At 46.1% G+C, this 26199-nt stretch overlaps 2 protein-coding genes across 5 annotated transcripts in view; one reads left to right on the top strand and one right to left on the bottom strand.

The window, feature by feature from the left end:
* Window positions 1–14891, bottom strand: part of mphosph8 (M-phase phosphoprotein 8) — a 19846-nt gene extending 4955 nt beyond the window's left edge. The window contains exons 1-10 of one of the 4 annotated variants that reach the window (XM_083681897.1): window positions 14642–14891; window positions 12342–12503; window positions 11088–12155; window positions 10708–10795; window positions 10295–10585; window positions 10026–10148; window positions 9818–9906; window positions 876–1016; window positions 622–708; window positions 193–347 (exon numbers count right to left, since the gene is read on the bottom strand). In XM_083681897.1, the coding sequence (XP_083538023.1) occupies window positions 193–347; window positions 622–708; window positions 876–1016; window positions 9818–9906; window positions 10026–10148; window positions 10295–10585; window positions 10708–10795; window positions 11088–12155; window positions 12342–12503; window positions 14642–14746 (2309 nt within the window). In that variant the 5' untranslated portion in view covers window positions 14747–14891. Of the gene's footprint in view, window positions 1–192; window positions 348–621; window positions 709–875; window positions 1017–2637; window positions 4053–4588; window positions 6780–8030; window positions 9367–9817; window positions 9907–10025; window positions 10149–10294; window positions 10586–10707; window positions 10796–11087; window positions 12156–12341; window positions 12504–14641 lie in introns of those variants that run through there. The other 3 variants (XM_083681894.1, XM_083681896.1, XM_083681895.1) reach the window with 3 other exon arrangements.
* Window positions 14892–18894: 4003 nt separating this feature from the next.
* On the top strand, window positions 18895–25960 carry LOC310813609 (tRNA wybutosine-synthesizing protein 4-like; the record flags this gene model as incomplete). Its single annotated transcript, XM_083682669.1, has 5 exons — window positions 18895–18917; window positions 19070–19124; window positions 19253–19360; window positions 25034–25182; window positions 25846–25960. The coding sequence occupies 5 exons, from the start codon at window positions 18895–18897 to the stop codon at window positions 25958–25960; spliced, it is 450 nt and encodes a 149-aa protein (XP_083538795.1).
* Window positions 25961–26199: the final 239 nt, after the last annotated feature.

The following is a 26199-nucleotide window of genomic DNA, read 5'->3' as shown; positions in this document are numbered from 1 at the left end:
AGACCGCTCATTTCTTTGTAATTGGGCAAACTAACAAAATCATCAGGGGATCAAATAATTATTTCCCCCACTGTATATATATTTTCACTGATTTATGAAGCAACAGATTCTGTGAGTGTGTGATGAAAGTGTTTGGAAGTGTGAGAGAGAGAGTGTGTGTGTGTGTGTGTGTTAGCTGGCGGCAGCACTCACATGTTGACGTGGTCCTTGATGAGGTCGTACACCATGAGGTTGTTGCTGACCTTGGCAAAGTACATGGCTGTGTTCTTGTGTTTAGACAGGATGTTGCAGTCCGCCCCGTACTCCAGCAGGAGGCGCACCACGTCAGCGTTCCCTCTCTTACACGCCTGGAGAGCACAGGCTATAGTTAGGGAGCTGCTGTAGAGAACCGGCAACCAGGAAAGTAAGAGCCCATTTGCGCAAGCACGCACGCACGCATGCACGCACGCAGTCCCATCGTCCTTGCTGTACTTGTCCACAGGGGATTTTCATCCTCCACATTTCGCTGATCATTCTTTTATTTTGCTGCACTGAAATACAGCATTTTCCGCCATATTCATCCCCTCCCACACTTTTCCCCCTCTCTTCACCCCCCCCCCCCATCCCTCTCTTCCTCCTTACCTTCATGAGGGCCGTCTCTCCTCCCAGTGTCTGAGCGTTGACGTAGGATCCTGCCTCCAGCAGGATGGCAACTGTGGTCAAGAAGTTCTGAAATAACAAATTGACAGAAGACCAGGGAGGACACAGACACAGAAACAGACACAGACACACACACACACACACACACAGTCTGTTGAGAATATTTCCTAGGGGAAAGACACAAGGAAAGGTATCTCGTTAAGCTACCGAGACACATCCCGGGTGTGTCCTGCTACCTTCTCTGCAGCGTGCATCAGTGCCGTGGTGCCGTTCTTCTGTCGTCCGTTCACCTTCACGCCCTTCTTTATCAGCAGCCGGACGATGTCATCCTGCCCTCCCGCAGCCGCCAGCATGCTCAGGGACATTCCACTGGAGTCCTGCAGGAGGAACAACACACACGTTGACCCAAAATTCCCAGTAGATTACATCAATAACACCCAGGTCACAGAAGCAGAGCAGTTCTCACACTCCTGCTCTCGCTCTTTCACACACACATTTCATTAGGGAGGACCCGGGACAAAGTACCTGATTTTGAGGAACGAAGACTTCCATGGATGCTACTGTAAGAGCAGAGAAGGTACATATTCGACTCCACATCTACGTATACTGTATGCGTGTATCACACTCTACACACAAACACACACATGTGCACACAGGCACACAATGTGTTAGCCAAGTAACAATTTATTATCCGAGCAAATGTAGTATTTTACAGTAAACGATGAGTGCTGGGAAACAGAAGGCAACTTGATTACAAAACAAATAAGACAATGAACAGCAATGAAATAAGCAATCTAGTGGGGATAAGGTTCAAACCCCCTGATCATGATTCTCAGTGAACACCCACCAACACTGATTAAGTCTCAATGATTATATAGTGTATGACCTTGGAACAGATTCCATTTTCTTTACATAATCCCTTCATATAAAACCTAGCCTAATCCCCTCCCCTCCCCTCCCCCACACATACAGGTAAAACAACAGAGAAAGGGTTACTTGATGTGGTTCAATTCTACCATCACCCCTCCGATTTGGCAGAAAGGTCATGTCATTTGGGTCCAGGATAAATTAAAAAGCCACTATATTCTGATGGTGCCCAGAGTAAAGCAAAAGCAACATCTGGATATCTGCATGAATAACCAAGGGAACTAAAACATGATGGCAGCAAGGTATACATCTCTTTAAAACGTACATGTAAAAAAAATAATAATACTGATACATAGATACACTGATACGTTTGTTAAATATTGATACAAAATAAACCAGAACATACTCCCAACTGAACACTTTCAATGATCAAACATGAAAAAGACAAATGGGAGATTGAGTGTGTGTAACAATTATTTACAGTCCATTAAAAGCAAAGCCATTTTATATGGTTTTCAATGGGTTCTCCATTTGGAGACACTACTTCTAAACAGCGGGAGAAATATATGACGTGCTTCTAAGAGCTAACAGATTTTTTAAAAAAAAAGAGAGATACTTGCAAACATAGTGGGTATGACTACTAGCCCCAGAGGTGGGCACAAAGTCTGTCTGGGCACAAACTTAGAACATATAGACTCATTCACACAGCGATTCTTCTAGGAATATCCCGCTAAATTCCCAGGTCTGCTGGTTAGCTGTTTTTCTTTTTCATTGATTCAGCAAAATCAAAACATATACAAAGGCTACACATAAAACAGTGCAGGCAAGAATACACATTAAACCTGTTAGACATCTGGATCCATTTCTACTTGGTGAAAGTAAAGTGTAACAACGGGGGATTAGTTTAACTAGGTGCAGGTTTGTAATTAGCTTAACTAGGTGCAGGTTTGTAATTAGCTTAACTAGGTGCAGGTTTGTATGATACTTTCCTGTACAAAACAAAACAAACCTTCACAGCACTTCAGCACAAAATTAATTGCACTGCGTGTGTATATATATATATATATATATATATATATATATATATATATATATATATATATATATATCTTTTTTTATCCATTCATCCATTCATTCATTCAAGTTGGCTCAAAGATCAAAGCCAATCAGATTCGTACATTTCCATCACTTTTGTCAGTCAGTTCAAGTCCAGTCAAGGACGACATGAAAATGTCACTAAATGTGATTATTTGAAATTTGAATATAAGCCACATAATGCATTGCGACGGCATAATCTAGGACAGTTCACATAAAGGTTTTGCTGAACAAGGTTTCATGCCCACTACGTCACTACATTGTTGCTAATGAGTTTGTTGGTTAAAATACGAAGGAAGCAGTGCATCCTTTGTTACATACATCAACAGAGTGAGGGAGCGAGGATAGCCAGATTTAATCAAATGCTACCCTCTTCTCCCTTTTCCTGTGGGGGGGGCTTCTCCATCTTGAGTGCACTGATGTTTTCAAACAAGTTCAAGGAAGGTAATCAAATCACAAGGACAGATAGACAGGAGCATCTTCTAACGCTTCTAACTGCTGCCCTGCTTTCTGTCCTCCTTGGTCGACTCTCTCGATGCCCGTCCCTGTTCCAACGGCTGAACTTCTCCTTCTCAACGTTTGTATGGTGTTGTGCACATAGTTCTTGATGTCTTTCCACGTCCTGCCCTGCAGAGCTGGTTCAGCGTCTATACAGGCGTCACACTCTCTCTTACCAGGGACCTTCATATTGGGCGTAAGGTTTCCCAACTGACGCTTCACTGCAGCCTGTGCGTCGCTGTTCCATGCCCATTTCTTCCTTGGCGTTGTTTTAGAGGTTCCTCTTGGAGGAGTTTCCGAGTTAGCCCTAGGAGTGGATTCCGAATTTCCCCTGGGAGAAGCTTCCAAGATTCCCCTAGGAGGAGTTTCCGATATTCCCCTGGGAGGAGTTTCCAAGAGTCCCCTTGGAGAAGCTTCATAGATTCTCCTTGGAGAAGCTTCAGACATTCCCCTTGGAGAAGCTTCAGAGATTCCCCTTGGAGAAGCTTCAGAGATTCCCCTTGGAGAAGCTTCAGAGATTCCCCTTGGAGAAGCTTCAGAGATTCCCCCTGGAGAAGCTTCTGAGCTTTCTCTGGAAGAAGATTCTGAGCTTCCCCTTGGAGTACCTTCGGTCGCCCTCCTTGGAGTAGTTACAGAGAGCTTCCTTGGTGAAGTTTCAGTAGTTTCTACTCTCTCCTCACAACTCTTTTCATGTACTGTCGTACCACCATCCCCTTCTTCGTCCCTCATTCTTTTTTGCCCTCTCTTGGTTTGTATTGTATTGTGCACGTAGTATTTAATGTCCTTCCAACTCCGGCCGTGCAGAACTGGTTCAGCCTCTATGCACGCGTCACATTCCCTTTTACCTGGAACCTTCATCTGTGCAATGGCATTTCCCAGCTGGCGCCTTACTGCAGCCTGTGCCACATCACTCCATCCAAACCTCTTTTTTGGTGTTGCTGGAGGGGCTTGCTCTATAAAATGAATACATGCCGACAAGTTGTATAAGAACATAACATTGTAATAACAGAAACATCAGTTATGTGATGTCTCTATCATGAAATCATGAATTTAGACAGCATTCATTAGAATTTCAGCAGACAAGGAAACATTAAAGGAAAACTTCACCGATTATTACCACGACTCAACAGCAAGTTATTAGTGATCTTTGTTGCATAGATGTATGTGCTAGAATGGTGCTTATGGAAACCAGTTAGACAGTAGCTAATTCAGAAACTATCACCTCACTCCTCCCTATAGCTCCTTGTAGTTTTCAAAAACCATGTGATTACCCCGAAATATGTTACTCTGGGTAAGATCTTCAAACTAGCGATACTTAGCTTGTACCAGGAAGCTGGATACCAGAAATCTGTTCACATGCCTACACATTCGTAAGGTGATCTGGACAACTATTTTGGAGGTCAAAAATCGGTGTAGTGTCCCTTTAATTAACATATAAATGGCAATTCACTTAGTTAATTTCATGAAATATATTGAAACTGATACTCACCATTCATAAGAGCTTCAGACTCCTCCTGTTCATGATCCTTATCAAGCAGTAATTTACAGAACTCTACCAGCTGCAGTGGGTTCTCTGAGAGTCTGTAGAGCTCACTGCGAACCCAGTAGTCATGTCCCACAAACTTTGACAATTGGTCTAACTCACTCTCATTCAGGTTCATCAGTTGGCAATGGACTGCCACCTGTCTCCTCAGTCTTGATGAGGTAAGACTGTCAGGGTTTTTGGCTTCACACTCATTTGCAAACTTTCGCAGACAATCAGAACCTCTGATATTGGACGGCGCTTCCGTCCGTGCAAAGACGTAAGGGTTGTCCTTCAGTACGCCAGCTTTCTCTCTGTTTTCACCGAGGACATCGAGAGACGTTAACATCCTATCTGTTAGTAGGAGAGGCATTTTCCTGCCACTGCTGCCCATTATTTCCATCCTGGTAAGTTTGTCACCAAGCTCCTTCTCCAGCTTTGTGAGGCTCTTGTACACATCTGCAGTCACTGGGGCCCTCCTGCTCTTTCTACTTGTGTAGGTCTCCATCAGCAGCTTACCACAATCTCCCACTCTGCTTCTGTTGAAAAGAACCATTTGTGCAAGAACAGATTCACTCAGCTTTCTCCATGCAGACATGTTAGGGGTTTCAAGCAAGTCTTTCTTTGCCTCGTCCTCTGTGGTCTTGAGAACATTGTGAAGTTTGATCAAGTCCTCGGTCAGTGAGGACATGTTGACCTCGGTGCCTTCTGACCTGCGATGTGAGCTGAGGGCATGGCGAGAGAAACTGTTATTCCACTTAGTGTCAAGAAGCTGAAGGAACTTTTTGATTTGACCCTCTGTCTCACTGTCCTCAGTCATACGACTCTCTCCGAATGCTATCTCAGCAGCTCTTTTCAAGGAATAGCAAATCTTTGAAACAAGAGTTGGGGTCTTGAACTTGTTGGAGCTAGGATCGAAACCACTCACTTTCTTAGCACCTTCAATGGCCAATTCAAATTTGGATGGTACACATATTTGATGCAGATATCGAACACTGGAGTCCAGCTCATTCACAGCGAGCATATATCTACCCAATTCTCTCATCTTCTGTGCAATGTAAGCATACTGTGACTTGTCATTACCGTGCTTTGCGGATAGTGCATTGCCGTATTTGCATATCAGGGGATCATTTCTGATGTGGCACGAGATGTCATCATGATTCATATTGAGCAAGACTTCATCACACACTCCCGTGGTGTAGTCAGACCTCGGGAGGAGTCGAGCGGCTGCACCTTGGATTCGCTGCCTTCCTCCTCTCCTCTTGGACTTTGTCTCCGCTTTGACTTTACATGAGCGCTCGTGCTTCCACAAATCAGTTTTGACATAAAAAGCAAAACAATATTGGCATGGCAGATAGTCACGCACTGACAGAGCTGTATTAGTTTGCCTCTTCGGCACGATTTCCCCATTTCCAGTTTGCAGAACTTCAAAATTGTGTTGATAGTTCCCTTTGTTGCGGAGTTCGTCCAACAAACTAAATCGGATTTTGGAACCTTTCGGAAAACTAAGAGCACGTGCAACATCATCTTCATTTGGATGCACCCTTAATAAATGTCTTGCAATTTTGCTATGTGGTGTATGGCAATAAAGGCAGAACTGTTTTTTGGAAGGCTTTGACAATTTTGAGCTTGATCTTGTATCTTTCCTTCCCGCAGATTTATTCTGGCGTCTCGTGGCTGGTGCCGTTTCCTTTGGGTCTTGTTCAGTTTCATTACCTGAGGAGCTTTCTCCTTCCGATGGAAGATAATCTGATGCACTTGAGCTACTTGAATCCGCACCTTCCTCCTCATCGCTTGACCGGTTCTCTTCATTGTTTGACCTGCTCTCTTCATCACATGCACTCTGCTTTTCAACGTTGGACATCGCTTGGCTCTCTTCATCACGCAAACATTGCTTTATGTCACTTATAACCAACTCATCACCATCATCATCATCATCATCATCATCATCATCAGACCTCCCTTCATCCTGTGGACTCTTCTTTACATCACTTGAGATGATTGAATCCTCTTCATCCTCATTGCTTGAGCAGGTCTCTTCATCACTCAAACTCTTCTTTATGTAATTTGAACAGTTCTCTTCCTCAATTATAATCTTCTCTTCTTTAATAAAGGTCTCCTCTTCCTTAATCAAGGTCTTCTCTTCTACATTGTGTGCCTGTAAAAGAACAAGTACATGTAAGATTCATTTGACATTACCAAACCTGATGATGAATTTGTTTGAACATTTAATTAGATTGTCATTAATCAAAGAATATAAAGTTCATAAATAAGCATAATATAAAGAATCATGTACTATCAAAACCCGGAGCCATACAAGCATGTTAAGAGTTACATTATCACAGAGAAAGGACGAAGAAAAATGACCACACAACTATTCGAAAACACACTGGGTAAAACTGGGTTACTTTCTGCGCTCAGGCACAAGAACTGAGAACTGAGTGGACTGTGAACAATACACACAGTATTGCTCTCTGATAACACCTGTGTGGTACACGTTGTGAGTCAGTCTATCTCTGGGCGATGCTAAAGCACCTTAGCATTGCCCCCAAGCTTCAATCACAATCAAGCAAGAACCACTGCAATAGTCGCACAGCACCATGTAGGTAGAGTGGACTAGCGCTGTCGGGAAATGTATTAAAATAAAAATAAAAATAAACTTTAATAAAAGTAAGTAATAAAAACCACATGTGACCCATTCAAGGAATAGTTTAGGGCTTTATTGTATTAAGCAGCGACTACAACGTGTTGACATTGTAAATATGTCTGACGAGAGATAAGAAATGTGATGCGAGATGAAATGCTGCATGGAGACTCAAGACGAGCAGAGGTACAGAACAGAAAATGCAATGCAACTGGGCCTACATTTAGGCAGCGGCTTTGATTACAAGCCCAGAGAATATATTAAATACTAGACGCCATACATACAATAATGATTGGCTTTCGGCAGGTTATATAGGGCGTTTTCACATTTGAACCTCTGATTCAAAACCTGGTGCCTTAGTCTAATCATAGTCAAAATAAATTCAGGTACAACTGTAACTGTAACTAACCGGTTGCCTAGTATCCCTAGAATTTGGATGGTTTCAAACACACCATTTCCGTTCATGAGAAAATATATTTTTCCTATTTTCTAAAACAGCACCGTACTGAAATCATATGTGAAAACACCCTTATAAAATAGTGACTATAACGCAATTGTATCACAACTACTACATCAGTTCCCTCTGTCAGGTTAAAGTAACAGTTTTTGTTTTAGGCTATTCCTCGTTGATAATGAAGATGAGTGAAACATGTTGTACATCACTTCCTATGGCATTGTCAGTACAGCTGTATGTCTGTATATCAGCAGCAGTTTGACATGCTCTGCGGTGGTCAAATAAATACATTTCTGAGAGAAATACTATACCTGCGTCATTAGGTGCATCTCGCCAATTTGTCTCTCATTGATGTCTTTCCCTCCATGTCCTTGGTCTGTTAAGAAAAATTATACTGCAGTGTCTGAGATCAGTCTGGCTGGGCCTGTTATCTCCATAGCAACCTCATACAATTTATTCTCTAGTTCCAACTATGCACAACAAAAAACACTCAAATAAGGGGACACAAAGTTTGTGCGGCTATCTTTCAGATTCATTTATTCAGTTGATACCATTATTGCCAACGTTTAGTTTAGGTGATATGGCAGAAGAAAAGCCCTGCAATAAACACTACAATACATTCTACAAGATGAATAACTTTTCTGTTTAAGATAAAAAGCATAATCTGTGGCTCAAGTGCTTTAAGGCCCAATCTGTAATTTCAACAATCTATCCCTGTCACTTTCTCTGACAAATCTGACAACACGGACATGTGATGACCATGGTAGTTTCACACTTCACATTTAGTTGTACTTTACAATCCTGCTGTACCTGTGTAACACTAATTACATTGTAACTACATAGTACTTAGGTATTAGCATAATATAGTTGAGCGGTTTGAGTTATTACACAAGTGGAAAAAGGCACAGTCCTTATTCACTTGTGTAATAATAACACAAACAGCTCAACTCTATGATCAACATATTACCAATGTGTTATTACACAAGTGGAATAAGGTGTGCTTGTGTAATAAGTCAAACTGCTCAGCATGTTAATACAAGGTTATGAGAGCAGGTGTACAGTTATAGGGGCCACACAGGTATAGGGGCCACTTCATGCTAGGTGGATAATGAAGTTATATAATCTTAGAATGTGGGTTATGACAGGCTAGCAAGAAATATTACATATGTTATGCCTTTAAAAAGGTACAGTTGAAGAGTAGCTGTGTTCTTACCTGTGTTCCTTGGTCCTCAATCGATGTGGTCTTGGAATCTTGAGAATCAAATTGACTCGTCATCGTTAGTAGACATTCTCTCACAGCTCCGGTGGTGAATGTGCACTGTCTCATAGCAACCGATTATCTAGTGTTTGAAATTAGAATGCTGGAACCGGTTCTAGAATGTTACGTTGACAGACCTAACTTCTTGTCATTGAATGTAACACTGTTGGCCATTGTGAACGCTGGAGTAACGTCAGGAAGTAAAGTAACACCATGTTTACAAGTTCATTAATGTACTCTACTTTTGATTAGGTAATGTATGAGAGCATGTGGCTCTGATGTCTATGTAAACGCATTCTATGATAAGATATGACGAATACAACAATGACGAATTTACAAATACTATATACGCAAGATTAATGCAAGTGTATTTATATAAACTTTTTACACCTAGGTTAGTTATATGGTTAGGCTTTGGGGTGTAGCAGGACGGTGTTTGGGGCAACTTCACCCTGGAGATGGCTACAAACATATCAAAAGCGTTGTTGTCGCCCGACAGTTGATTCATGTGTAGCCTTTATTTCAGAGGCTCCTGAAAACAAGGTATGGACATCATGTGACTTTGGTCCCAAATATGACTTCACTTTAACAACCTCCTGAATGCACAAATACCCCTGAACACACACACACACGCACACGCACACGCACGCCCGCCCGCCCAGTGGGGGCAGCCAAGGTGCAATACATCAATACTATGGTGCTTTCGTTGTATGTACACATGTGAAATCATGCTAATTCACCATTACAAAGAAATTCATGATTTCATCCAGAGTTAGGCACCCAGATCCTTAATTTGCCCCGGGATTGTGCTAAACATAATCTGAGGAACAGAATACACACCTCCTGGTCCAGATTGTAGTCATCTTTGGAATTGAGAGCAAGTTTCACTGACATGTAATCCCCACTTTTCACTGCATCTCGTAGCTCACCTGAGGGAGGGAGAGAGAGAAAGAGAGATAAAGCCTTGGATAGTTGATGATTAGCAGAAGCAGTGTGTGTGTGTGTGTGTGTGTGTGTGTATGAATGAGAGTGGACATGTGTAATTTACTGGGAGATAATGGTGGAGCAGAGAGAATCTCATCCTCTCCGTTCAAGTGTTTCTGGAAGTCGTCCAGCGTCATCCAGTCCAGGTTGAGGTCCATCCCCAGGTTGAGGGAGGCCTGACCCTTGTCTGTAAGTCACACAGAGCATAGAGCACATAGACTTAAGCACATAGACTGGCAGTTTGTGTCTCTCTCTCTCTCTCTCTCACACACACACACGAAATCCTGTTTGGTCATAGAGAGAACAATGCATGAGGATACCACATCAGCGTACCAGACTTCTCAGCGGACTCGGTTGGGGCCTGGGAGTCCTGATTGTCATCACAGGCGATGAAGAGCCTTGGCTCGCTGTCCTCCCTCCTCCTCCTCTTGTCTGTGGCGTCTGATGGGGGCCTCCTCTCCCAGCGGTCTCCACCCCTCTGCGTCTCCTCCGACCTCTCCCTACGGTCCCGCGCATCCTCGCTGTACTTTGACCTGTGGGCAGGCTCCTCCCCACGCTTGTCTCCCTCTGGCTCCACCTTCTCATCTGTCTCCATGGCGACAGGGCTGTGACCGGGTCGGAAGGCTAGAATAAGAGGAATTGAAGAATCATATGATACACAAATGAATCACATGATAGCCACAGTCCCAAACTCTAGTTTGCCTAAAGCCCTTTCTATAGCCCTGTATCTCACACACTCCACTCACCGTCTCCATGCTTGGACTTGTCAGGCTCTGGCTTCCGAGCGGGAGACTCTTTTGTCGGCTTGGTCCTCTTCTCCATCTTCCCTACGAACTGAAAATTGAATACAATAAGATATTAACATAACAATTCTTTCACCAACTTAGATTGTATGCATTTATGATAAGTCACTGTGGAGAAGAGCATTAACTTAGCTAAATTACTGAACTCTAGACAGCAGTTTTTGCACATTGACTTTAGGACCATCACACATTCAATGGAAATTAAAATGTTAGTCTAGGATTAGGCATAATCTTTGTCCAGGAAACCGGCCACTTGAAACTAGTGTAAAGAGTCCCATTCTCACGTCTAATCTCTCCACATAAGAGAGAACTGCTCTGTGTACCTTAGGAGGTTTGGTGGCCTCAGTGGCAGGCTGGTGGACCGTCTGTCTGCGAGGGACCCGGTCCTTCGCCTCACAGTTCAGCAGGAACTTCTCAAACAGGTTGGTGGAGGCAGGCTGGTCCTTCTCCCCACCCACTTCCTCCTTAGGCTCCTCCTCCCTGGCCTTACTGGTGCTGGCCGCAACAATGGAGGAGGATGAGGATGAAGAGGATGAAGAAGAGGGGATTTTGGGAGGCACTGGGGTGCTCTCCTGTGGTGTCTTGCTCTTGGCTTTCTTGTGGAGGGCGGGGGCGGGGGTGTCGCTCGAGTCGGAGGAGGGGCGTGCGGCCTCGTCCTTTTGGCTTTTGGAGGAGGTGAGGCTCTTAAGTTTGAGGAGGCTGCTCTCTCTCTGGGAGAGCGTGGGAGACGAAGCATCGGACTTCTTGCTCTTCTTATCCTGGAGGAAGTCCTTGATGCCCTGTAGTTTCAGCTCAGGCTTGCTCTTCCTCTGCTTGGAGGACTTGTCATCTGTGCGGGCTTTGTCGGAATCAGACAGCCCCTCGCTCAGCTCATCCTCTAGTGGGGCGGCAATCTCATCCTCACTGGACTCCACCTCCACTCTCCGTTCCTTCTTCTTCTCCTTCTTCTTCTTTCTCTTGCTCTCCTCTGTGCTCTCTTTCTTCTGTTTTCCACCGTCTTTGGTCTTGTCCTTCCTGTGTTTCTTGGAGGGAACCGGAGCCTCCTCCTCGTCCTCCGAATCCACAAATCTCTTCATGGAGTCGAAGGTCTTGTCCTTGCGGCCTGGTGTTGGGGGAGGGGAGAGAGCTCTCTCCTCTTCTTCGTCAGACTCGGGCGCCGGCAACGGCCTGAAGTCCTCCTTCCGCTTGTCTTTCTTCTTTTTCTTCTTCTCCTTCGAGGGGAGCGCCTCCTGCACCTCTGGCACCTCCTGCTGCTGCTGCTCCTCCTCCTCCTCTTCTTCTTTATCTTCTCTGGGCTTTTTCTTCTTCTTCTTGACAGGCATGTCGGCGGGCTTGTCCTTGTCGCTTTCACTCTCAGAGTCCGCGTCAAACACGTCGCTCTTCATCGGCAGCTTCAGGGCAGACGGGGGGGAAAATAGTCACATCATAAACCAGTAGGTAATGATCATATACTCATTATCAAATGTTGCTACCAAGTGTTCTAAATTCCATTAAATGTTATGATATTCTAGACAAGGGAGTGATGAATGAATGGGAGGACGCATTTCAAGAGTATCGGAACATGGCTCTTGACTTACCACACTTTTCTTAGCCTCCAGGTCCCTCTTAGCCTTGGCCTCAGCCAGGCTCCTCTTGTAGGCCAGCAGCACCTCCCGGCAGTCCTCCAGGTGGGCCTCAGGCTCCCAGGTGTCCTCATCCGCAGAGTAGTTCTTCCATCGCACCCGGTAAAGGACCTCCCCCTACAGACGCAGAAGGGGCAAAGGTCACAGTGTGACACTAGCTACATCATTGACTAAACCCTTACAGTTTGACAACTAGGACAGTGTGTGTGGGTGTGTTAGGCCTATGCCTACTCATAGACCTCGCAACAGAGACAAATACACATTCAGTTTTCCACTAATGTGTCTGGAACTGAGCAAGTACTTCAGGTCTCTGGTCTGGTTTCACCACTGTCTGTATGCTGCTTTAAAAGTTAATTATTGCTTGTATCATGATGAGTGACTGGAAGGCATTCTGGATAGCATGTAACGGTGGATAGCGGTGTGGATAGCATCTGGATAGCTGTGTAACTGTAGTCTAGTGGCAGGTCTTGACTGTAATAAAAGTATAAACAAGGAAGTGATTTGTCCATCCCTCCCCTTTGCTTTTCTCTCACTCTATCCTCTCCTCCTTTTTTCCTTGTTTTGCTCCCTTGTTGTGCTCTCAGCTCCACAGCGGTTTAATAAGAGGAACTGTCGGAGTGACACCCCCTCCTGGAACTCTTTGGAGATTTGGCGGGGCTAGTTGTTTCATTCTTAACCACCATTGAGTCACCATTGCAAACACAAGTCGCCTCTCTGTAGTTCACCTCACACACTCTGTCTATATCTCTCATACACACGCACATACAGGTTTCTCTCCAACTCTACAAACAAACACCAGTTCAGGCAAATCATTCACACACACACACACACACACACACACACACACACACACACACACACACACACACACACACACACACAACAGTGATGTCATGGGACTGTAATGTGATAGCCATCTGCCTGGTTCCCAGGAGCCTTTGCAATGCAAGCTGCTCTCAGGAGGGATTGATGAGGCCCAGAACTTAAACAACCCCTTGTTCCTTCGCTCGAGACACTTGTGTAGATCTGACAGGATAGGATAGAACGGTAATAGCTTAACCTCGCCCTCTGAGAGGTTTGATTGAATATCAACCATATTGCTTCTACCCATCGTATCCCCTCAGGTCTAGGGAGTAGCTGCTAGGGGTTCTTTCTGGACAGCTTCTTGGTTTAGTCCAGACATACCCCGACTCCCTCTCCTACTAAACTAGTGGTGCCACAGCCTCATACTTTCCATTCAAAACTCCCCCTCTAAAAACCACAGCACCAATATCAAGACATTGCACAGACAGCACAGTGTGATGGTGATTGTGACAGAGACCAGAGTCACTTGATCGATGTAAACAAAGTAGTATGGTATTGCAATGCTGTGAAGAGCCATATCAGGACATGATGGTATACTGTTCTAAAACCACACCGGGAGGTCTCCACAGAATGCTGAAGGCTTGTTCTAATGCAAACCATCATCTCCTAATTCCCATTAAAATAATAGGCCTACGGCTACGTACAGGAAAGGGATTGTAACAAACATTCCGCAAAGCTGGAACCTGTCAATTTAGCAATCTTACGTAATCGGTCAACAACACCAAAAAAATAGAGCCGGCCGTTTCACAACAAAACAGCAGCACCGTGAATTTAACTGACATGACCAAGCTAGGCGAACCTCCTCGCTCTCCAATTGCTCGCTGGCAAAAGTTGTTGCCAATGACAGTAAGCACTACTACACTACGGCTGAACTAACATAAGCTTCGTGACCTGTGCGATCATAACTTGCTAAATAACAAGCTAAATGTGTACAGGCAAGAAGGACTTGGTTGTGCAAGCGCTAGCATGGCGCGGGGCTAAAAACAACCTATCCTGCTGCAGCGGTGTTTGTATTATTTAGCAAGCGTGAGTGTTGTGGCACCACTGCACCGCCTGAAGTCCAGAAGTGCGAGAAAATAACACGAATCCGTCCTTGGTCTGTTTGCAGGGAGGTGGGGTGACATCGTGTGGGCAAAGTTGTGCAGCCATTTCAGTTTCTTTCCACATAGCTAGTTGACAGTGTGCGTGGGCCTTTTAGGTATTTCTACTGTTGCAAATAAAAGTCTAAATGCAGAAACCATTATTCACACAGTTGAATTGTCTCTTTATTGCCATTTGAGTAGGTAGAGTCAGCTCGTAATGGAACGTTTGCTAATAGGAAATGCCATGCTAACACAGTTCACTGTTTGGGTAACGGCTAACAACACTATCTAGCTAGCTTGTAACGTTACCTCCTCCGTTCGCATGTCAATAATCCTCTCCACTTCATACACATCTTCCGTCTCCTCTTCCTGTTCGCTATCTCCAGGCTCAGTCTTTTCGCCTCCAGATGCCATTTTCTCGTTGAAAGGATATAGCTAACGTCACTAGCTAATGGTTGGCTTTTACTTTAGCGGTTGTCTTCAGTTGTACAGACAAGGCCGTTGCTGTAACTAGCTACACGCTAGTTTTTCATTCGCTTAGCTTGGTGACTGCCTGCTGCTATCAAGGCTACCGAGCGAAGGAGGAGTGACGATAGACGAGGCGGGCTGTCTGAATGGGCGGGGAGACAGAGGTGAAACGCAAGCCCTTGCTTCAGCAGACTTGTCAGTGCAGTTCATTGTGATAAACGATTTGAGAGTAACAATTTGTGTCTTCAAGTAACTTCTTTAAACGATTGATAAATCATGATTGGCGTAGCTGTTTAACCCATGTGTTTTAAATGTTTCCTAAAAGAAAAATGCAATTCATATTTTACAATGAATGAATATAATGATACAGTGAATTATTTTATCAACCTGAAACTTCGTAACCTTGGCTTATTTTCTGTGAAGGACACATTTTCATTGAGTACACATACTACACGCCCCCTACACATTATGTCCCTTATCCGATGTTCAGATCAATTTGACCCGAGAGTAATGAAAGGGTGGAAATTGTAGGTGAAAACAGACAGGTCATGGTAAATATGAAACAAAAAAGTTACTCCACTTCTTGTCACACAACCGTCATCTCTAATTTGCTCTCACACTTGTGCACACACATGTACATGCATGCACACACTTATGCACACATCAGATTTTCACCGCATTTCATAGATTGAAGACACAACCCTCTCCACCATGTTATAGACAATATTGCCAAAAGAAAAAGTCCCAAGCCTCGTCCCACCTCCAACCCCCATACACACAATTCTTACTATCCATGAATACAGTAGAAGGTGTGTGTTGTTGTGCCCGTTCGTACAGTAGTCTGAGTCTCAGAAAAGATCTTCAGATTAACATGGTGTTTGTATTTACCAAGATAATAGAGGGATGTGATGTTCTATATAAGATACAAGATCCTTTTATTATGCCCTACTTGCATAGTTACAACAACAACATCAAGTTACATGAGTAAGACCACTGTTCTGTCAAACAAGGAGCATTTGTATGTATTATACAGTGACTCAATATATGGATTTATTATTTAACAAGCAATAATGTTGCATTTGTTACAATGTGAATGTCTTCTATTTTGGATAAGTACAAAAACCAGAATGACTAAATAACGAAAGAGACAGCAGTATGAATGAAGAGACACCACCATGACGAGTATAATCCAGTTTTTAGCCACTAGGTGGCAGTCGTATACCACCTCAGAGCTTTTGGTACAGCTTTATAGGAAGAATTTGCTGTTGACAATAATGTTTGATAATAATTATTGCAATTATATTGTCAGTTTTGCACATTCCACTGAATGTAGAGCTCCCCACCATGCTGGAAACGAAATCCACCAACCTTGGTTATGTGGCTAATAAAGGATCTTGTGTCTTGACTACATTTTGTAATCAGTGATGATCAGTCTCTTTTCAGGGTTATGATTGTCGATTGTTTTCTCCCTGCAAGTACATTCCTGGGAACAGTTTTTCAAAATAGTTTATTTAAGTCTTCGTAATATTCCCCCCCCCCCCCCCATCAGATTCTGTCCTCCTCTGTTTAAAACTACTGATAGACAATATTCTAACCACATTTAATTCAAGATTCAAAGTGTTTATTATCATATGCACAGTAGAAAATTAATGGGACATGATCTTGTTTTAGCATAACCAGGACCAAATCTACAAAAATGAATGTATTTATACTAACCCCTGATTATGTTGTGATTCAGAACATTGACATGTCTAATCACTAATTGTTAATACATGTTATCTGTGAAATACATATTCTAAATTATGCCTATTCTAAATTATGCCTCATTCCTTGTAATGTCCATGCCAACGTGATCGCATTCTTAATTCGTATGAATTCATACAAAAATCAGAACACTAAATTCAAATGAAATCTGGTCTTTTGGTGCTAATTATTGTTGCTGATACTTATGTTTTCTAATGCCTTCCCCTGACAATTCACCCTAACCTTAACCACTCGAAGTTAATGCCGAATACTGCCTAACGTCCACGCAAGTCGCATTCGTAGTTTAGGAACCGGGTCGTAAAATTTCATATGAATTGGGTCCAGTTCTACTTTTTGTATGAATTCATACGAATTAATGCCATAACAGGTTTCGCTTAAATCATATGACTAAAAGGGATGGTGGTGATGTTCTATTTTAAATGTCATATTTATTCAGTATAACACAACCTGGTGATGGGGGAGAACAGGAGTGAATATTCCATAAATTAGATATGACTATACAATGTACATACAACTTTATTTATCCATCTGTTACAACGGATGAACAGATCACTAACACAAAAATCTAAACTGCAGGACTTGAGTCTGGAGCACAGAAACTGCTAGACTTCATGGGGGAAGTCATGGAACTGACAGAAATACCACGGTTAAATGCAGACAGATTATGTTTAACTGTGTGGGTAAGAAGCACACAGATATAACTACAGGACATACTGCACTCACTCTCACTCAGCTTTACTATAGTAGTTTAGCGGTAAACAAGTAAACTTTACGGGGAAAAAACGTCCTCCGACACATATTTATACGATGAGTCTGGGTTATTTGTCTAAATTGAACCTAACCGGAAAGCATCCTATGCATGGAGTCCAAGACTTTTTTCATGTAGGCTATCGAAATAAAAAGACAGTTTGAAATAAAATCCTTCTTTCACTCACTCTAATGGTGGTTATCCCCTTTGTCGGGCATCAAGCTTGCCAAATGTCCTCTTGCAAAGTAATTACATTTTTCTATAATTTAGCGAAGGGAGTTAGCGAGCTAACTTTGTCCAAATCCCGAGTTGGAGCTTCAGTTAGTTCGCTAGCTTCCTTAGCTCTCTTACAAAGTGCGTTTATTTTTACTTTGAAGGCACATTTTGCAATTGACAATTGCAATTGATGCAAGACAAAGCGGACAACCACCCGACGAACCATCAGAGTGAGTGAAAGAAGGATTTTATTACAAACTGTGTCTTGGCGGCGTCAATACATGACGGTCTCTGTCTCCATGCTTTTTTTTATATTTACATTTATGGCATTTAGCAGACGCCTTTATCCAAAGCGACTTACAACAAACACATTTCTCTAAATACGTGAATCATCTATCCATCAGTCATCATAAGACAAAGTAATCTATGCTAGGACCAGGGGCTATTGGCAGTCATAATGCCATAGGTCCATAGGACTTGCATAGAGGAGGATGCTATCACGCTCAGTTGTTGAAATCAACCTCATGTTAAAATAACAATTAATTCATGCTAAGGCACATGCCCCGACAGATTCATCCTGTTTAAAAATGTTTCCGATGTTAAATTAATTAACATTAATTAATTAATGTGCCACTGAACAAATTCATGAAAATCCATACCCCACTACATAGAAAAAAACCTTTATGATATAAGCGCTTTGCATTAATTTGTAAGAAAGGGATAAAGGAGAAAATAGTACTGCATATGTACATCCTAACCACAAGGGGTCGCAGCTGAGCTTTGGTGAAGCAGGCTTCATTTGTCAAAATCAAAATACACTATTTACAATATGATGCTGATATAAACTTTTTTTTTTTTTTTTACTCTTTTCTATAGTCTGACGTGGCTTTGTGTAATATTGTACAAATACTGTCAATAAATTATAAACTGAAGATCATGTATGGGTGACATCTAGCAAGCAAAGTGACAGCTAGCAAGCAAAGGCAGTCACCAACAGAAAGAGGTAAAAGCAGGGGATGGATACTGCGGTAGGTTATGGTCTTTAGCTTTGCCTACAGCCCAAGCATGTACCCACAAGGCCAACTTGGGCTTGTTCCTTTAGTGACTGATATCCTGCAGTGCAGTCAGTGCCTTGATTCTGTTGCAGGGAGGCTGGCGGAGGGAGAAATTGGAGGATGAGCTCATTGTAATGCATGGAATGGAATGAGGAATGGTATCAAACAGGCTCATTGTACCTCTGAATCGGAGGACAGACTCATTGTAATGCATGGAATGGAATGAGGAAAGCTATCATTCCGTTCCATGCTTTACAATGAGCCCGTCCTCCCGATTTCCACCTCCACCTGCCTCCACTGTAACGCACACCATGGAAAGTCAACATGACACAGGGTAGAGCATAACAACCAATATTGTATATCATCATTGCCATAACAACTGCACAATGAACCTTTCTAGAGACTCTAGAAGCATTATTTAATTGTGTATACACACAGACAGCTAATGTGACTTATCCTTGTCTTTGTGTTCTATGTGTCTTGGAGGGCCTTCTATGTGCGCTGGAGAGCTGTAGACCATTGTGTGAGGCAGTTCCTGCAGGTGACAGAGAGAGAGAGAGAGAGAGAGTGTGAGTGTGTGTGTGAGATGATTGTGTGTGTGTGTGTGAAAGTATGAGTGTGTGAGATGGTGTGTGTGTGTGTGTGTTGTATTCTCTTTGTGTTCCACAGGGTTGGGAGATGTGTGTGTGTGTGGACATGAATGAGTTCCACCTGGGTCTGGTTCCAGAGACAGAGAGATGCAGAGTGGAGCGTCTGGAACCTTTCGATGAGTTTGAGGCGAGTCGTTGTAAGCAGCAGTCATGACCCCTCAGTGAAATAGCCTGTTCATTGACTGACCAGTACCAGGAATGGTTCAGCCTATTACCAATAGAAAAATACTATTTACTATATACTAAAATACAATATTTGTGGATGGAACTTCAGGACAACACAGGGTAAAATGACTGTAACATGTCCCTTGTACAGAGAGGCGGACGCAGTGTGGTGATGAGGGAAATCCCGTTTATTTAAGATAATAATGATTGTCATTTAGTCCTTTGGCTTTCCAAACACTTGGCGACTTTCCAGTCGCCGTTCCTTCCTCTCGAACGCCGAGGCACACACATCTTAAACCATCTAGTCAACGAGGCTTCATTTGCAACAGGTGTGCAACGGAGCCTCGCTAACGTAACCCTGGCCACGGTCCTGTAGCTCCCTCTACAGGCCGAACGCTGCATGTCCCCCCACATACCCCCACCGCCCGACACAGGCCGGGGACACGCCGGCCGACAGCCTACTCCCCCCCCCCCCCTGCACGGGAGAGGAAGTCTGCCACGACCATCTGCGCCCCAGGTCTGTGCACGACTGAAAAGTTGAAGGGCTGCAACGCGAGATACCACCGGGTGATCCTCGCGTTCACATCCTTCATGCGGTGGAGCCACTGGAGGGGAGCATGGTCGGAATAGAGGGTGAAAGCGCGACCCAGCAGGTAGTAGCGGAGGGCGCCGACCGCCCACTTAATGACGAGGCACTCCTTCTCCACCGTGCTGTACCAGCCCTCCCTCTCCGATAGTTTGCGGCTCAGGTACAGCACCGGCCGGTCAGTCCCCTCCACGCGCTGGGTCAGCACTGCTCCCAGCCCTCTATCTGACGCGTCGGTCTGTAGGGAGAAAGGGAGGTTAAAATCAGGCGCATACAGGACCGTTTCTCCACAAAGAGCGCCCTTAAGGGCCTCGAACGACCCCTGGCACTGGCCCGACCATTGGACCGGATCCGGGGCACCCTTCCGGGTGAGGTCCGTCAAGGGACTGGCCAGCTCTGAAAATCCCGGCACGAACTGCCGGTAATAGCCAGCCAGCCCCAGGAAGGCCCTCACCTCCTTTTTAGTCTTGGGCCGTGGAGAGGCGGCGATGGCCGCAGCCTTTTCAATCTGCGGCCGCACCTCCCCTCGACCCAAGTGGTACCCCAGATACCGGATCTCCCTCCGCCCGATCACGCACTTCTTCGGGTTGGCCGTCAGCCCCGCCTGCCTCAGGGACCGCAGAACAGCCGCCACACTCTGCACATGCTGCGCCCAGGTGTCACTGTGAATGACAATGTCATCCAGATAGGCCGCAGCATAGGCAGAGTGCGGCCGCAGAATGCGGTCCATGAGGCGCTGAAAAGTGGCTGGGGCTCCGAACAACCCGAAAGGGAGCACCGTGAACTGGAATAGGCTGAGCGGAGTGGAGAATGCAGTTTTCTCCCGGGATACCGGCGAGAGTGGAATCTGCCAGTATCCCTTCGTACAATCCAATGTCGTAAAATATTTGGCCGTGCCAAGCCGGTCCAAGAGCTCGTCAACCCGGGGCATCGGGTAGGCATCGAATTTGGAGACCGCATTAACCTTTCTATAATCCACACAGAACTGTATAGACCCATCCGGCTTGTTAAAAAGCACGATGGGGCTACACCAGTCACTGCGGGACTCCTCGACCACACCCAGCTCCAGCATGGCTTCCAATTCCCTGCACACAATGTCTCGTTTGTGTACCGGCAACCTATAGGGACGCGTGCGCACCGTTAAACCCGGCTGCGTTTTTATATGGTGGTCGATAAGCGTAGTCCGACCTGGCAGGGGAGAGAACACGTCGGCGAACTTAGCTTGCAAATCTGCAACGTCCGTGGCCTGGCTAGCAGAGAGATGGTTATCAATACCGACCGGAGTGCTAAATTTTGATTTTGGAACTTCCGGGCCGAACTCCTCTCTCTCTGGAATTATTGTAGCCAGAGCAACAGTGACCACGTCGTTCCATTTTTTTTAGGAGATTTACGTGATACACCTGCAAGCTATCCCCCCGGTCCGAGCGTACTACCTTGTAATCCACGTCCCCCATGCGACGTGTGACCACAAACGGCCCTTGCCACTTCGCTAGTAATTTCGTGCTGGAGGTGGGTAACAGTACGAGCACCTTATCTCCCGGTGTAAATTCTTGTAGGGTAGTTCCCCTGTCGTACAGTCGCTTTTGACGCTCCTGGGCTTGCAGCAAATGCTCACGTGAGATAACCCCTAGGGCATGGAGCTTTGTGCGCAAGTCCAGGACGTATTGAATCTCATTCTTACTGTCGCTAGACCCTTCCTCCCAATTTTCTTTAAGAAGGTCTAGGACACCCCGGGGCTTACGCCCGTAGAGTAATTCAAACGGGGAAAACCCGGTGGAAGCTTGGGGGACTTCCCATACCGCAAACAACAGGGGATCTAGCCAATTCCGACTATCCTCGTGCACAAACTTCCGGATCATTGACTTCAAGGTCCGATTGAACCGCTCACAAAGGCCATCAGTGGCCGGGTGGTAGACACTGGTTCGAACCGCCTTGATGTTCAACAAGCCATACAGTTCTTTGAGGGTGCGTGACATAAAATTAGTGCCCTGATCGGTGAGAATCTCTTTCGGGATTCCCACGCGGGAGATTACTTGAAACAATGCCTGCGCTACACTCCTGGCAGAGATATTGCGCAGCGGTATTGCCTCGGGGTATCGGGTTGCATAATCTATCAAGACCAACACAAATCGATATCCCTGTGTACACCGATCAAATGGCCCGATAATATCCATCGCAATGCGGTCGAATGGGTTCTCGACCAATGGTAAGGGCCGCAAGGGGGCCCGTGGAATGGCCGGGGGATTTACCAACTGACATTCGCGACAAGAAGCGCACCACCTACGCACCTCTGCCCGAATTCCCGCCAATAAAATCGAGCCATTATACGGTTTAGTGTCTTATCATACCCTAAATGGCCCGCCATGGGGTTGAAATGAGCCGACTGGAAGACCATTTCCCGGCGGCTACGGGGAACCAACAACTGGGTTACTTCCTCCTGGCTATGTGAGTCACGACTTACTCGGTACAACCTGTCGCTGATAATCGCGAAATAGGGGTGGGCGCGTACTGTGTCTGGCCGTACCAAAGTACCATCAATCGCTATCACTTGGTCATAGGCCGATCGTAGGGTCTCGTCATGAGACTGCTCGAGGGGGAAGTCACCTAGCAGCGGATAGTTCGGCGGGGAAATCTCGGGTTGAGACTCCCTCGCCGGCTCCGGCTCCTTGGCAGTGTCGCGAGGCGCCGCCTCAGCACAGAGCACATTACACGCCTCACACCTCCCTCTCTGTCGTGCACGCACCCCGGTAGCCCTCTTTACCGCTTGAGGAAACCCCTCCCAATCTACACCCAGAATAAGGGGATGCGTGAGGCGCGGGCTAACCGCCGCCTGTACACTATGCTTTTTCCCTTCAAAATGAATCTCGATCGCGACCACAGGATATTCGTGAATGTCCCCATGCACACACTTCACCAACACCCTCGATGCCTTTAACAATGCCCCCGGTCGAACCAGGCGCTCCTGGATCATGGACTGCATGCAGCCCGAATCCAAGAAGGCCTGGTGCGTATCATGTTGTATCCTTACCGGAACACGATACGCCGCTCCTGGTCCGGGGGGAGGGCCCGGTATGTCGCCGATGCGGACGACCTGCCCCACCTCCCTCACTGGGCACTCCGCCTGTACATGGCCCAGCCGTCCGCATCGCCAACACACCCCCCCTGTCGCTCGGGGTGCTCGACATGCCTGCCCCTGCCATCTCGTCCTCGGGGTGGGCGCCGGTCTCTCCTCCTCCGTCACCATGGCTCCTTCCGGGCGCCGGACCCCCGCCCCCTGGCGCGGGGCCGGGGTTGGTCGTCGGGGGTCCTGCGGCGGGAGGGAGAGATGGTCCTCCGCCAAGGTAACGGCGGCCGCGAGATCCTGGGGCCGGTGGTACTGGACCCAGGCGGCGGTCCGGGCCGGGAGCCCTGTGAGGAATTGCTCCAACACCACCTGGTCCCCGACCTCCTCCGCCGAGCTGTTCCCTGGGTCTAGCCACCGCCGCGCGCTGTCCCGCAGCCGCTGGGCGTAGGCAAAGGGCCGGCTCCCCTCCTCCATCGTCAGGGCCCGGAACCGGCGACGGTGTTCCTCCGGCGTGAGGCCCAGGCGGTCTCGAATTGCCCAGGCCAGGGACGGGTAGTCCCGCTGGGCGGCCGCTGGCAGGCTGTGGGCAGCGAGCTGCGCCTCCCCTGACAGGAGGGGCAGCAGATGGTATGCCCACTCGCCGTCCGGCCACCCCGAGATCCTCGCCGTCCCCTCAAACACCGCCAGGAACGCCTCCGGGTCGTCCAGGTCCCCCATTTTCTGGAGGTGGACCTTGGGGGGACCTTGTGCCGACCTGGGCGCCGGCTCCGCCTTGATGGCCCCGACGAGCTCCAGGAGGAGGGTACGCTCCTCAGCCCTTGCCGTCGCCATCTCCCTCACCGCGGCCTGGTGCTCCTGCTGGAGGTGGGCCTGCTGCTCCAGTACAAGGGCCATCCTTCCTATGGCCGCGCTTAACGCCTCCATTTCCCTTTCTTCCGCCTTCACTGTGCCGCAAGTTGGGCGCCACTGTAACATGTCCCTTGTACAGAGAGGCGGACGCAGTGTGGTGATGAGGGAAATCCCGTTTATTTAAGATAATAATGATTGTCATTTAGTCCTTTGGCTTTCCAAACACTCTGCGACTTTCCAGTCGCCGTTCCTTCCTCTCGAACGCCGAGGCACACACATCTTAAACCATCTAGTCAACGAGGCTTCATTTGCAACAGGTGTGCAACGGAGCCTCGCTGATGTAACCCTGGCCACGGTCCTGTAGCTCCCTCTACAGGCCGAACGCTGCATGTCCCCCCACAATGACATTTCACCAAAACATGAACATAGGCTGAACCGTCCCATCCAATCACATTGGGTCTTTTATTTGGGGTCTCCACCTCAGGATGCCCATATAAGGATAATAAACAGGCGTTGTGTTGGAGATACATCGCTTGTGAAAAGAGGCTAGGCTGTGGATGACAGCCTTTTGGAGTGTGGTCAAGTGTATTGTCTCCCTAGTGAGTGCTGAATTGACTTTGTTTTGATAGCATGGCAATCTGGCAACACCAGAATCTCCTCACTCACTCGTCCATTCTGGTATAACAATCCCCCAAAGTTGGCCTTCGTTCATTAAACAGTTAAACAATTAAAAGTTCAAATGCTGACAAACACCTTCCTCAGTTGTGTTTGCCCGCCTCTAGGCCACAATTGAAGTGCTTTTTGTCCAGGCGTTATGCAAGGCATGCTCGCCTGGGTAGGTTAATAGCGTAGCAAAAGAGACATCTCCTGCTTCCTCCCCTGCAGGTCAAAACCTGTTGTTTGTGTTTCAGCATTAGGTGACACTCACTTCCTGTGTTTAGAGAAGTGGGAATGGACTGAGGTCGGTTAATTATACTGCTAATGCTGAAAACTAAATCTAAACAATGTGCATGGGATGTATGTATTTCATATATATATATATATATATATATATATATATATATATATATATATATATATATATATATATACACACACCAGTAGAGGGCACCCCGCCGGAGGCTTCTCCCATTCAGCATGTCCATACGAGGGGGGGAGGGGGGGGGGTGCTCTTTAGTGGTCTGGATCGAGGAGGGGTTCCACTGGGAGATGTAGTCCTACTGTGGCCCACGACCACAGGGTTCTGCTGGAAGAGGCTGCTCGTCCAACCCCCTGGAGTACCCAGGTATGGACCTGGACTTGGACCTGCTCTCCTTACCAAGTCAAACACACCAAAAATACAGTCCAGTAGCTGCTGCTTGTTACGCTTAGATTACTGGAACAACATTTTGGGGATGACTTCACTGCTGGCCGGTAATATATCAAAGTCGGTCTTTTCTAAATTAGCTACAACATCCCAAATAAATTGGACATCCCCACCAGAAAATGTATGGTTTTCACCGCTTGGAACTTGACTGACTGAAGTGCTGAATATCGCATCACTTCTTATTGCACCCGTGCGTGTGGACAGCAGAGCCAGAGAAGTGACATCTACCTCTAGTTGTAGAAATTACCCAGCACGCCAAAAATCTAATCAAATGCCAAATTTAGGCACCTTTGTGTGCGTGCGTGTTTTTGTGTGTCTTTTTGCATAGTGTTGCAACATGGCTCAGCTGGTAGAGCATGGCGCTAACAACGCTTAAGTGTGGGTCTGATCCCCACTGGGACCATATATACTGAAATGTATGCACTCACTGCAATGTAAGTCGCTTTGGATAAAAGCGTCAGCTAAATGGCATATATGGCACAAGTGAATTTACACACACACTGTTTTGTCTAAACCTGTCTAGGTTATTGTTTGTGTTAAAAGTGTTGTTTTAACTTCTGTAGCGACCATCCTCTGTTCCAGGTATTCCCACTCTGCCCGTGTGATTGGTCAGCGGTTGGTGTTGGTGGGCGGAGTTTGGCTGCAAACCAAGGGCGTCTGTCACTGTGGACCTCAAGCCTGTTCTATGAGACACTGAAAGCTCCAAATGATGATGTCATTCTTCTCCTGGCACTGGATCCACAAGAAGAGACTGCCCCCATATACTGTAACTTACCAAACAGTTTGCCAATTATGTTACACACACACACACACACACACACACACACACACACACACACACACACACACACACACACACACAGACACACAAAGAAGTCCCCAAAACCTCTGCTCTGCTTACCAGCCAAGTTTTATTTCAGATGAGACCTCAGTACA

Source organism: Argentina silus (assembly GCF_951799395.1).
Source record: "Argentina silus genome assembly, chromosome: 12".
Classification (NCBI taxonomy): domain Eukaryota; kingdom Metazoa; phylum Chordata; class Actinopteri; order Argentiniformes; family Argentinidae; genus Argentina; species Argentina silus.
This window is presented reverse-complemented; position numbering and strand designations above follow the sequence as displayed.